Here is a 14,907-nt window from a genome sequence, read left to right as displayed (position 1 = left end):
ATTATTATATAAAATCCAAAAAGAGTAGATTGAAAATTTTTTTTATTCACTAAATTTTATCATACTAAAAACTTATCAATAATTGGTTTTGATAACTAAAGGAATTTCAGTGATGAATAACTGTTTTCTTAAACTCTAAATAATTACAAATTAGTGCAAATTTGAAAAATTATTGTTTGTAAGTGAGCATTGTCCGGAAGAATTTACTTTTAACGCAGAAAAAGATAAAGGTGTTTTCCTGCTGTATTTCATGCCCATAATTTATTAAAATGCTAAATATAATATTTTTCATCTATTTTAGCCTAAATTAATACAAAATAATGAAATGAGTAATTAAAATATGTTTAGTAAAAATTATGTGTCAAAGGGTCAAGTAAATTTAGTTATTTTTGATAGGTGATTTCATACATGATCTGTAATAGTTTTAACTTCGGCTCTCGAAATGAAATATAATTAATGAATTTTATGCTAATTGCTACTAATTATTATGCTTATTTAAAGCCCTTATACCCTAAAGAAGTGTACAAAAAAGATTTTGATGTTATAAAAAATTAAATTCAAATAAATTGGTACAGTACAGTGTAGCCCATATCACCGTCATCAAAACTGTCAACAAGGAAGCTGTTTAGAAACGCCAGAGATATTAAATTTTGGCAAATTTAATGTTCTTTTTAAATTTTAGACACTTTGTCTTGTGAAAGTTTCGATAAGGATCACATTTATTGCACAAGTTTTAACGAATCGCGTTGGAATTTATTTTTTCTCTTATGCGTGGTTCTTTAGAAGAGCAATTGCACTGTAAAAAATTCTGAATCCAAATTACGCCAATAAGTACCGGCACTTTGGGAGTATCATCCGTACAATCAGTTTCACCGTAATATCTCTTTTACCGTAAAATCCAATTTAACCGTAAAATCCAATTTAACCGTAAAATCCATTTTTACCGTAAAACATTACAGTAATTTTTAGAGTAATAATTATTTTATTAGACTGATTCAATGATTTTCTGGTAATTATTACAGTAAAAATTACGGTAAATATGGTATTTTGTTCCATAATATGTTCCATTAAAACCGGATTTTACGGTCGAAAGTATGTAATTTAATCCGATGTTTTTTTGGGGGTTGAGACCAGTTTAGACTCATTTCTGGAGGACACCCAAATTTTTATTTTTCGAGCTCGTCTGAGATAATTTTCTCTATTATATATTTGATTTAGATGTTATTCAAGAAAACCACCAACTCTTAGCTTTAATTAATTGTTTCGCTTCAGTTTTCGTTTATTTAAAACGAAATGCCATTAAAAACTTAAATATACGCCCAGACCCTGCCTGCCATTTTTCATGAAATTTTTTCGATTCGTTATTTCCTGCAAAAATTTAAAATATTTAAAAGAAAAAAATATGTTACCAAATTAAAAACTTTTATATGTTTCTAAGTGTGATTTTTTTTAAAATTGAAAAATCTAATTCTGTCTAGTATTAGTATATAAAATAGTAAATTATGAATTCGATTGTAAGGAATATTTGAATTAAGCTGTGACTACATTTATGTAATTTTAAATAAATAAAAATATGTAAGAACCAGATAATCCTTAATGTGGTATAACTTGGTCTTTCTAAATACTTAACTGCTGATAATGAATATAAAATGGACCTAAGGTGAGAGTACCTTTTTTTCTTTTTAAAATCTATGCCAAACAACGCAGCAGGTGTTTAATGGAGTTAATGCATTTACTTACTGTTTCAGAATTGCGTATTAAGTTAAATACATCAATATTACTAAACAAATGAATTTCGTAAGTTGGTTTTTTTAAGTGTCAATGATCTTATGTTGTCTGATCAAGGAAGATTAGCAACTACACAAATAAAGCATTTTAACAAACTTATTTGTTATAATTTCTTTATATTAAAAGAAACATTTTATTTAAATTTTTCTTTTTGTTTTTACTTAGAATCCTCTTAGAATACTCTTTTGTTTTTTCTCGCAGAATTAAAAATTAAATGAAATAGGCACATTAATAAAATTTAGTAGTAATTAAAATTTGGACGCTTTTGTCTACTTATTTTCCTCATGGTTTTTTAAGCATCAGCAAAAAAATTATGGTGGTTTTAGCATGATTGAAAAGTTGTTTTGTTAGAATCGAGTTCATAAGCTGAATTCGAGTTTTTGAGTCGATGTTTATTTAAAGCAACAGCGATAGTTTCAATTGTTGTGTCTTCATATTCCTAGGTATTATTTTGATTTTGCACTTCATAAGAGGACGCTTATACTGCGGAGAAATTTTTTATTGAAAATTCTATATCTGTTAGGTTAATAATTTCAAATTTAAATTATTTGAAAAAAAAAAGAGTTCATTTAAACTAAGGTTATGACTATGAAATTGCAAATGATAGAAAAAATTTTCATTTTCAAAATATCGAACTGTAAACAAATTATGGCAAATGCTGTTATGGGGAGAGGAAATAATTCTGTCATAATTTTGTCATATTTCGCCGCTGTTATGGTGAGGGTATAGTTGTCTATAGAAAGAACCCTCGTCTCTAAGTCTAAGGCCGTCTGTTGCTATGGTATAAAAAATATCGCATTTCAAAGAGGGTAGTTTCTATCTCCTTTGATTCTTTTACTCTCGCCATCACAAAACAAAATTATTTTTAAATATTCACCCAACACCCCTACTTGAAATAGGTAAACCTTATAACCAAAGTTACCGCCACTGCTCTAGGCGAATGACTAGGGAAGTTCTTTCCATAGCAAGGTTATAATATCTTGTCATTATTTGTTCATAACATATACTTGAAATAGAATTTGCCAAGAATGGTTTTTTCTGCGGCATAGGAAGCTTGATACATTAATGTATCTTTCACGCAAATACGCAATCATGTAGGACAGTTTGAGAGCTTGAAAAAATAGTAAAGCGAAAATTCGCTTGTAAAAATATTCTATTAGAGTATTTAGCTTTAATTATTTTAAATTAAGAAAAAATATTGATTTTTACCGACGTCTTTTTTATGGTTTTATGCTCTTATTTTTGTAAATATTGTCCTTGAGCGAAGCATCAAAGCTTCATGTGGGCTTTGAAAATTTGTGCTATACCTTTTTTGCTACCGTAGCAGGTGCTTGAAAAGTCAGCTGATTGACATAAGAGGAAATCGGAAACAATGCTCTGGCGATGAGATATTTCTTATTTTGTCAGTTTCCCTCATTTTTTTAGCGAAACAAATTAGCGCCTTCCAACGGATGTGGTGTCAAAGCACAATTCTTTCTTTGTATTTCCAGAAAGAAAAAAATTATTTCTGCCCTTCACCTACAACAATCAGGTAATGAGATATTCTTGTAATGTTATTGGTTGTCTCTTTGTTTTTCGCCAAACACCATGGAGTAAAAGTTGAAGATCAGTCCTTGATATGCCAAGTATCCAGATTATAAGTCGTAATTATTACTCTAAGCCTATTACGCTAAGAGTTTTTCTAAGAAAATCGTTCGTTGTGACTCTTCACTGCTGTAATTCTGTTCAATATTACGTTGTTGATTAAAAGGTAGATATGAGATAATTCTAGATAAAGATGCTCAGCCCGTCATCGGCTAATGATACGATAGATTTAGAAGTAACGGGACAACTTTTTTCGATTTAAACTGGGGCCTCCCTTTTAGTTTTACGTTCCTCTTTTTTGTTGTGTCTCTACACAGTAAAAAATTCCGAACCAAATTATGGTAAAAAGCACCGGAACTCAGGGTGAACAAAAAATCTAATATTCTGTTATTTTTATAATAATTACCGTAAAATCCCTGAATCACTCTAATTAAATAAATATTACTTTAAAAATGACAGTATAATATTTGACATAAAACTAGATTTTACTGATTATGCACTCAAAGTGCCGATACTTTATATCGTAATTTGGTCCGTAATCTTTTACAGTATATCCCACAAAATTTATTTGTTGATCTTAAAATTAGCCAAAAATTAAATTTTTTTTTTACCATTGAATCATCAAGTCAAAATTCTTTTTTGGAATTTATTTTATTTATTTTCATATGATCTAAATTAATTATTTTTATTTTATTATTTCTTAACCTAATATTCTTAGGTCTTANTCAAAGTGCCGATACTTTATATCTTTTACAGTATCACAAAATTTATTTGTTGATCTTAAAATTAGCCAAAAATTAAATTTTTTTTTTTACCATTGAATCATCAAGTCAAAATTCTTTTTTGGAATTTATTTTATTTATTTTCATATAATCTAAATTAATTATTTTTATTTTATTTCTTAACCTAATATTCTTAGGTCTTAAACAACAAATCTAATTTTTTAGACATCAATATGTCAATAGTTATTTTTTGTGTACTTTTAAATTGGATTTGGAAATTAAAAATGACTACAGTTTCAAACAAATATTTGGTGCCTACTGTTATTGATAAGATTTGATCCAAAAAAATGCAACTGTGAAACAGTTTTTATCAAATTTTTGTAGAAAACGTACAGTATTTAATACAATCATTAAAAGAGACCGCGGACATTAATAATTTTATACACTAAGTTGTTGGGCACATTGTCAGAAATTTTTTGAAAAAAAAATGGTTAAATGACAATTTTTTTAATTGTTATTTAACTGTATTCAAATGAAACAGTCAAATTACCATAAATAAAATGGTATTGAAACTGTTACCTGTGAGAAAAACAGTTTATTAACTGCTATTGCCTAATACGGTTTTAAACAACCACATTTTTATTGCATTAACTAGGTCCACCTAATGAAGCCGCCTAGGGTACATATTATAGCTGAGACGGCTAATCTGTTTATCTCATGACCAACAGAACTGTAGTACGAGTCCTAGCTTTAAGAAAACAATATTTCCTCTCGATAAAGCACAATTAAAACAAAACCTAATTCCAATACCCATTACCTAAGGAATATCCTAGTTCCAATGTCCAATTAATTTTTTTATGGTTTTGCAACCATGCTTGTTGTAAAAGGTTAAAAAACCGCATAGTTTTGTATTTATGGTTTTTTAATCATACTAGTTGTAAACGGTTTTAAAACTGTAAAAGTAAAAAACGCTGTTTACTATAAACTTCACGGTTAATTGGATAGACAGACGACTGCCGGTTATTTTTCCATAATTTTAGAATGAAAATTCTAACAGTATATAAATTACAACATTATTCGTTACTAAAATTCGAAGTAGCGAAATATTGAAAAAAAAAAAAAAAAAAAAAAAAAAAAAAAAAAAAAAAAAAAANAAAAAAAAAAAAAAAAAAAACAGTTACTTCGCAAAGTTACAAATTATGAATAGTCACCAGTCTCTTTTAAAAATTATTTTTAGTGAGATTAATGCCTGAACATAATACACAAAAGTTGATTGCATTTTAAGGTTACCGATTAATTATGTTCTGTAGTACATCGTTTAAGAAGCTAAGAACAGAGCTAACAATTATTGTATTAAAATATATATTATCTACTGAGAAATAAAGAATTATATTAGAACGATTATTATTTATGAATTTTTAATTGCGAACACAAATAAGTGTATTTATTTTGCATATATTGCTCCACATCTCAAAGAGACAAAGCTATGCTATAAGAGTATACTGTTTAGTAATAATTTTATTTAGGAAAATAAAAGTTTGATTGCCTACTTTTATGAGCTTAAGGCATTCATTTCTTTACGCATGAATCAGCATTAATAGTTTAATAGTGTTTCACGAACATAACTTTTCAACATAACAATGAAGCGATTGTTTCAGTACTTCCACATGTTGATTGATGCAAATTCCAGGTATTTTACTGTTGCAGGTTTTGACGAAATAGGATTACGGGAGATTCCCCACGGAGATAATTATTTTATCTCAAATGTAGAAAAAAAAATAGAAAGGGAAATCAAATATTTATTCTCATATGGGTTTTTCCAGGATCGTAAAACACATAAAAGCCCTTACATTTTCTTGAAAATAAATTCATATTCAGATACTGTGTAAATGTTTGCTTTATCTAACTTTATATCCGGCTTGGCATGACTGTTGTATATTGCTGATGTGTATCACATATTGTATTGCTCAATTTAGATGTACTCGTATTGATACTTGGTTTCAAATTTTTTAGTTTTAACTGCATTTTCCGGTTTCTTGCACAAAAAATTAATTTTTTTCATTAGTGAAAATGAAACTCATGAAACTTTACTCTTCTTATTACTTTACATTCTCAGAATTCATGTTTAAAAAAGCGTTTTTTTTTCTCTCTTTTTTTTAAGTGTATACACTGAAAAAAAAGTATAGTCAAAACCAACAGAAAATGGTTAAAATTTATTGTATTTCTGACTCTATGGAAATGCCTAAAAGCTCAGTAATTTTTACAAAAGTGTTTTAAAAATGATTTTGGTAAAATTAACAGTAAAGTAGCGTTTAAAATATGGGTAAAAATTTAGTAAAGGTGGTAAAATTTGTTAATTCTATCATGATACCTTAGAGCATCGCATAAAAACCATTTATTCGGTTAAATTTACTTTTCAGTTATGTATTTTTTACTAAATGCGTTGAAATAAGAAACATGATTTTGTATACTAGAATTTTCGGTAAATCATAACAATATATGAATGGAAAAATTGTCAAATGGATGGTTTAAATACCGTATATTTTGGTTTTATTACCAGAATTATGTTTTTATATTTTTATTTTTTTTTAATCAGAAAGGTAAATATGTATTACTATAGAGTAAGGTAATTTTTCCAGAATAATTTTTTCCTTGTAAAACGTATTGTTTTTTTTTTAAATGTTTATTTATCCTTTGCTGTGGCATGATTGTTGTCAGCCTTTCTTATTCAATTAAATATCAACAAAATACGACCACAAAGTGTTAATTTATTACTCATTACGTCATTAGTTATTTACTTAAATATTAGGATATACTTTTTGAATTTGTTAACATCATTCATCTAGTCTAACAAATCATCCGATATCTAGTAATTTTTTCAATTTTTTTAAAATGATATTTTTTTTCAATTGCGTACCACTGTCTTAATGTACCGCAATCACAAGTCATTATAAAATTTTTAGATTATCTGATTTGTAAGTTATTGTTTTTACTCTATTCATTTAGTTCTTGTTTCATTCAAGATTAATAGTAGTTTATGCATTAGGGCAGGGATGGCGAACCAATGGCAGGCGTGACATTTATGGCACCCGACGCAATATTTCGGGCACGCCACCGATCACATTTGTTATTACACAAATGGTATTACACTATGAAGCATATGTAACAATTAAATTAAATTTCACAAAAAACACACGAAATAATGAACAATTATTAATAAAAATTAACAATTAATGCTAAAAAAACAATTAATAACCATAAAAAACAAGCTAACAATAAATAACTAGCAAAAAAATTAACAGTCCTGCTTAAACTAACATCTTGCAACCTAATAATTTGTCATCTAATCTGCAACAACAGAAGTCACACTGATGTTACTTTAAGTTGAATTACGCGTATAACTGAGACATTGCAAAATGTTTTTTGTTTTTTTTTAAATGTAAATAAAGAGTTTTGAATTGGTAGTATTTAGTATTATTATTTTCCCAATAATCACGAAGTCAAAACTATTTGACGGCACGTCTATGACCCCATCAAACAATGTTTCAGAAAAAATGGCACGTTGGTGTATAAAGGTTCGCCACCCCTGCATTAGGGTGTAGTTTAATTATATAATACGCTTTAAAAAAATCCGATATTTTGATTGTATTATCCGTAAAATCCATTTTTACCGTAAAATATTATGCCGTAATTTCTACAGCAATATTTTTTTAATTAGGCTGATTTAGTAATTTAGTAATAATTAATAATATTAATTAGTTTGATAATAATTCATATTTAATAATAATAATTAGTGTGATTTAGTAATAATTAATATCTATTTTAGATGCAATATATAAGTTTAAACATTTTAGAGGGTGATTGTCGGAAGTCATTTGTGTAAAATATAAATATTTTATTGAGGCAAAAATACTTAATAGGAGATATTCTAGACGTTTTGTGAATTGGAAGTTTTTGGGACTTTTTGAAAAATTGCAAAAATCAGTGTGCGGTTATAAATATGTAAAAATAAGGTTCTGTTTTATTAAAAAAGAAACCAAAATCAATATATTTTTAAATTCAATAAAATTAATTTTGACAATAATTGATATAATTATTATAAAATAAAAATACAATTAATTTCTGCGATTCTCATGATTGACATGCGTACCAATTAGCCCAGACAAAAGATGAACTTTTTTATTTCATTTTTTATCATTAACCTGACGAAACAAAACAAAAAAAAGCCTTTAACTATTACATAGTATCTTTTATTCCAAACTTGTTAAAGGAAACTGGTTCAGATAAGTCCAGCATATATTTGATTCATTTCATTACTTAACAGGATGAACTCTTTTCATTATAATATGAAAAAATAAACATCTCACAGATTATCCACATCTTGATTACTTCCTAGTTTTATAAAGCTTTCCATGCCGATTGCGCCTCAGCAGGTGCACTGTTACAACGTTCTTGAACTTTCTTTTTCTTTCTGATAGGGATTTTAACATTATTATATTTGTTCTGAGATTAGTGCTCTAAGAGTTTTAGAAGTTTTTACTTTTAAACTTGATAGTTTAATTTGAGAAAAAAATGATTCAGTTTTGAATTTTTATTTTGGTAACTTGAACCATAATACGGTTCAAATTTTTTGCTAATTGTTAACCTGTCAGATGTTCTGTTCAGCTTTGTTTCCGTTCAAGTTGAGGAAAAAAAAAAGTATGGTCAAAACTTCCAGAATATAGTAAAACTTACCGCTAATTAGTTACTCCAAAAAGCTCGGTACTTTTTACCGAAGAGCTATGGTAATGACTTTGGTACAAGTAACAATCAAAGATGATTTTACAGTATGTGATAAAATTTGGTACTTTAATTTTGATACTTTGAAACATGGCATAAAAAACATTTGTTCTGTACTACACGAAAAATTTTGAAAACTAGAATTTCCAGTAAACCGTTACCATATGAACGAAACATTTACCAAATGAATGGTTTAAATGCCTTATGATTTTTAATTTTACTCATGAATTTTGATTTACGAAATCTGACGCACAAACGCACTTTCTCTGAATAAACATACCTTTTTTTTCGACGGATTCAGATTTCTGACCCCCAAAATATAAGGGATAGTCGCGATCTGGAAAAAAAAATCCCCATAGTTTGATCAGGAGAGCGGTCCAAAGTTTGAACCTCATAATGTTAATTTTAATTTTTGCGTATTTCGACATACCTCGAGAACTTTTTAAACGAATTGAAAAATTTTTGCACGCAATTCTAAAATTGGTTAACACAAAGATAATTCCATGCAAAAAATAAGTTTTAGTTAATATTTATTATTTTTTATTCTACCATGGTGTACATTTGGTGCGACAACATCTAATTTATTTTATTTAATAATAGTCGAAAAAATTTTGAATTGTAAGGTATACGATTTTAAAGTATGTAATTTTACGTAAAAAAATACAAAATTGGAGTGAAATCGGTTGACCTGAAGAATCCAATTTTATAAAAGTTACTGACCATAATATTTTCCAGAAATATTTACTCCTTTATTTCGTTTTAGTCGTGTATANATATATAATTTATATAATATATAATTTTTTTTTTTGCAAATTCAACTGTATTAAATTTTTAAATAATAATGTTCTGAAATATTCTTTATTAATGTTCTATCTTTTTTAGTGTCTGGATGCCGATCAAATACTTTCCGAATTACCAAGCTTTCATGATGTTAATAATATTGTGTCTGATACTAGAAGAATGTTTGCAGTAGTGATGGGTTACTTATTTCAAGGTAAGTGAAAGTAATATTAAATCTAGTAATTTGGTGAATAATTTGTTTAATTATTTATGTTTAATAAGTAGTTTTTATTTCATTTTTTCTAAAGGATACTGCATAAATTCTGGAGAATCAGTAACAGATTTTATTGACGATATTTTTCATCATTATGGTGAAGCTTGTTCGCCTTACATCACTGTCGAAGGTAAATATATTATTTTAGATTGAAAAGATTCTTTTATAGTCTAAATTTAACGTTTTTGTTGCACATGAAAATGTATAAATGAAGTTGATAAACGTTTATCAAAATTGTCTAAATGTAATGTTTTTGTTGTACATGAAAATGTATAAATGAAGTTGATAAACGTTATTCAAAATTTATATTTTGTAAACGCAATTACTGCTGTTTCAAGGAAATATTAAATATTAAAGAAATTAATGTTTTGATTAGTGTATAGTGCGCAAAATAATAAACGGACCACCCTAAATAATCTAATGATCCAATCTTCAAGGTCTATATTAAAGGTTTGAAGGGGTGATCTCAAATATGCTAATTAATTAGTTACTTTTTGTGAATACACCTGTAAATATAAAACTGCGTCTTTTTCAAAATTTGACTTCTACGGAATTATTCACCGATTTTGAGGAAATTTTGTATTTTGTCATTTAGAATTAGAATTGCATTCTTTAAGTGATGTACGAAATTCTATACCTTATCAGTCAAAACTTTCTCGACTGTAGTTAAATAAAATAATAAAAAATAATAAATATTCCCTAACGTATATATTTTGTATGAAAATTTCTTTGGATAAACGAATTTTATAGTTGTGTGCAAAATTAGTTCAATTCGCTTAAAAAATTATCGAGATGTGGTGAAAAAGTAAAATTAACATTAAGATGTGCAAACCTTGGACAGCTTTCCTGCCCAAACTATTGTACCATATTTCTCAGATTGCGGCTACCCCCTATACTTTGGTGATCAGAAATCGAAATGTTCGAATCCGTCGAAACAAAGGGTATGTTTATTCAGAGAAAGTACGTTTTCGTATCTGATTTCGTAACTTAAAATATCGTCTGTACTAATTAATTAGCTTAGAGGTCACTCGTCCGAGCCTTTAAGATTGAGTCCTATTACTTGAAAATCCGATCATTAGGGGGATCAAACGTTACTGAGGGTGGCCCGTTTAATTTTTTTGGGCACTGTACAGCATAGGAATGTCATATAAATATGTTTTGTAAAATCTAGTAGTTGTTCATCAAGTGCTTTGAAAATTGAAGTCTTCACTGAAAAGTTTGAAATTATTAAAAAATTTTAAGGATATTTCGTTGAATGAACAATCTCTTTTATAACAAGTTACAGAATAATCTATTTAATTTAAAACGATTTTACTTAAAAAATTTTCTTTGTATCAAATACATATCACAACAATTTTTAAATTTCGAAAGCTTGATAGAATTAAATAAGGCTAATTTCTTATGCTTCTATCCTGATTCATTGATATTTCTTTGCTCACAAAATCTAATATTTGATATTACAAATAAAACATGTAAGTTTTCTAATGAAAAATTGCTTGGTATAGATAAAATATGGCCTACATTTTCAAGGAAATTTTCCTGATGTATCTGGAAAAGTCAGGGAATTTTTCTCCTGAAATTGAGTGGGAACCCTGTATTAATTTTAATATCAGCATGTACAATTAATTAATTTTTTTATATGCTATTAGCTACTATATTTTTATATTTTGCATGTTTTAGGACTCAAAAGAATCATGCACGATTTACAAAGTGGCCAGGGCGATGACCACGATCACAACCATCATCACTCTCATCACCACGACAATGAGCACGAGCATGATCATGATTGTGAACATACTCATGGCGAATATTCCCATTATCATAGCCACTCTGGACATTCTCATGATGGCCACGACCATGATAGCCATCCCCATCATTTACACAATGATACCATGGGCCATTTCAGTCATCATCATCTCCACCACAACCACGATGATCATCTTCACCACGATCACGATCATATGCATCACATTGAGCACAATCATCTTAATCATGATGTCACTTTTCCATCATCTGATATCGAACAAAAGTTAAATGAATCAGTGACTGAGGTTAGTGTCACTATTTCTGTTGGTGACAACAACGTAACAGCTTTGTATTCTCTGGGTTCTACTGAGGAAACAGCATCCACTGGTATATTAACAGCAAATTCTACGGAAGTAAGTGCGGAAAATGGTACATCAACAGGCGTCCATCGAAGTAAGAGATCCGAATCGACTGAAAGACCAGTTGTGGAACCTGGAGAATTCAATCAGCCAGCCAGATCTTTGAAAAGTGATTTTTCTTTGCCCGAGGACCAGCACCATATTCAATTTAATCGACATAGTGATGATGTCAAAAAAGTTTATTTGTTAGAAAGCGAAGAATACAATCGGAACGTGGAGTTGAGTGGAACGCCGCATCAGTTTGCTAGTTTAGCTACCAAGGTGGGAAAGTTTCATTTATTTGAATATTGTTTTGATTCTTAATAAGGATATTTATAAATAAACAAAAAGTTTTTATTTAGATATCTTAAAATAGACAATTAAAAAATTATTAAGTTGTCGTTTCTAAATCTTCCTTCGTTGAGCAAAAAAAAAATTTCTTTTTTGAACTTTCTACTTTATGGCAAATACAATCTTCCGGTACGCGTATTTTCGTTTTTTTTAAATTTTTTAGATTGGATTTAACAAGTCGAAATTAATCTTGTTATTTAAAATTTATCTAATATTTTTAGGCTTGCGACTTAGAGATTACACGTTTTAAGCCAGGTCCTGGCTGAAGTTTCCTACACTTTATGGCAAATACAATCTTCCGGTACGCGTATCTTCGTTTTTTTTTTTTTTTTTTTTTAAATTGTATATTAATTGTATTTATTTTTAAAATTGTATCTAGCTTTGAAACAGCATATACTGCTGTTTAAGCCGTGCACCCTACAAATAGAGAGGCTTCAACGAAGAAAACCTGTGCGAACGTCATTTTGTTTGATATCACTTGTTTGAAAAAAATTAATATTTACAATTCCATACTTGTATAGTGAAGAACGTTTAAATTTTGATTTATTCTCTTTTTTTTAATTTTTAAACTATTATAGTGGCCTTGATACTTCTTAATTTAGTTCATTCAGTATGTTTGTTAATTTAAATTTAAAGTAAACTAGAAAACAAGTGAAAAATTCCTTATGAAACTAATCGTCAAATATAACTTTATTTATTTATTTATACAATTTTCACGTTTCGTACATGATTTTTTGAAAAAAAAGTATTTTTAAATCTCTGAATAGTTTTTGAGTAAAAAGTCATTAGCAAATGCATTTGTCATCGTATTTATTATTTGAATTCATGTCTCTAAAATATTAACAACACAGCTATAAAGTTTTTAAAATCCAAAATTACAGTAAATTGATTCTATTTTAATTTTCCTGTTTATTGATTTTTTTTTAAATATTTATAACTACGCAGTGCCTGACTGTAGAAGAGCTCTTCCAAAAATTCGGACATCAGCCTAATGGTTCTCTATCAAAAGATAGCTTTTACGAAATCTGTCCAGCTTTGATTCAACAAATTGTGAGTGGTGTCTGCACAAATCCTGTTTTGCCACCTGCAGTTATGCCCTCAAAGATGGAAGGTAAGTAAAATTTATCTATATAAGTTATAAGGCAGAAAAAAAAGACACTACTATTTTACCAAATTTTTGTATTTCGAATTACATATCTTTTTTTTTTCAAATAGAAGACGTAAATATAAAATTCACGATCAATGATTTAAGACATGATTTTTTTTCTAATAAATTTGCTAGCTTAATTTTTTCGTTAAATTAAGGTATCTAATTGGTTTCGACACAATTTGTTTTAAAAAGAGGCTCAATTTAAAATTTTAATTTTATGTTTGGTAAGCAGGGGTAAGTGTTTGTTAAGCTAAAATTATATTATATGTAGAAAAAAATTATAGTATGTATTTCAAAATAAGGGCAAATTTGAGCTTAAAAACTACTAAGTTTCACTATCATGCTAACAGCTGTACAACAAATTGAATTGCATGAATAAAAAATATCGAAATTTTTTCTCTAGGTCAATAATGTGATTTAGAACTGTGTTTAGAATTAAAATCTTAAAATTTAAAAATAAATAGATAAATAAAACAATGAAATAGAACAAAATATATTATTTAATATTGAATTTTTAAGGAAAAATTCGAAACATTCTTACTTAAAGTTTGATAAAAATAAATTGTTAACTTTTTTTGTAATGTGTGTTAGCGTAAAGGACGCCCGGTGGCTGAGCGGTAGCGCTTCGCGCTGTCGTGCCACAGGTCCCTGGTTCGATCCTCGGGCCGGGCAGGGTTGACTCAGCCTTTCATCCCTTCAGTGNAGCTGTACAACAAATTGTATTGCATAAATAAAAAATATCAAAAAATTTTCTCTAGGTCAATAATGTGATTTAGAACTGTGTTTAGAATTAAAATCTTAAAAATTAAAAAATAAATAAATAAAACAATGAAATAGAACAGAATATATTATTTAATATTGAATTTTTAAAGAAAAATCGAAACATTCTTACTTAAAGTTTGATAAAAATAAATTTTTAACTTTTTTTGTAATGTGTGTTAGCGTAAAGATATTTTCTCAAAATCTACGTTCGTTAAAAATTCAATTGAAATGCTGAAAAATTCTGAAGCATATGAGATTTCTGATAACAAAAAAAAATTAATTATTCGAAAATTTCTGAGAATGAATTTTACTTCGCCTTAAGAGTCTAATTTATTCAAATAAATAAGGGTTAAAGTTCTTGAAGCAAAACAAAAAACATTTTAATTCAGTTTCGTCTGTCAGCCAGGGAAAAAACAACTGTAATTTTATTTCTAAAAATTCGATATCAAAATTTGTAAGTGTTTTGGAATGCTAATATTTTATTGTTCAAACATAGATAGCAAAAAAAAAAAAAAAAAAAAAAAAAAAAAAAAAAAAAAAAAAAAAAAAAAAAAAAAAAAAAAAAAAAAAAAA

The 14,907-nt window shown here is 27.9% G+C and overlaps 1 protein-coding gene across 1 annotated transcript in view; it reads left to right on the top strand.

Annotated features, from left to right (window-relative positions):
* LOC107446210 (zinc transporter ZIP10) overlaps window positions 1-14,907 on the top strand; it is an 88,479-nt gene that overhangs the window by 44,143 nt on the left and 29,429 nt on the right. The window contains exons 3-6 of the mRNA XM_043040418.2: window positions 9,756-9,867; window positions 9,962-10,057; window positions 11,608-12,353; window positions 13,368-13,533. Coding sequence (XP_042896352.1) covers window positions 9,756-9,867; window positions 9,962-10,057; window positions 11,608-12,353; window positions 13,368-13,533 — 1,120 coding nt within the window. The remainder of the gene's footprint in view (window positions 1-9,755; window positions 9,868-9,961; window positions 10,058-11,607; window positions 12,354-13,367; window positions 13,534-14,907) is intronic.

Source organism: Parasteatoda tepidariorum, chromosome 3 (genome assembly GCF_043381705.1).
Source record: "Parasteatoda tepidariorum isolate YZ-2023 chromosome 3, CAS_Ptep_4.0, whole genome shotgun sequence".
Taxonomy (NCBI): domain Eukaryota; kingdom Metazoa; phylum Arthropoda; class Arachnida; order Araneae; family Theridiidae; genus Parasteatoda; species Parasteatoda tepidariorum.
This window is presented reverse-complemented; position numbering and strand designations above follow the sequence as displayed.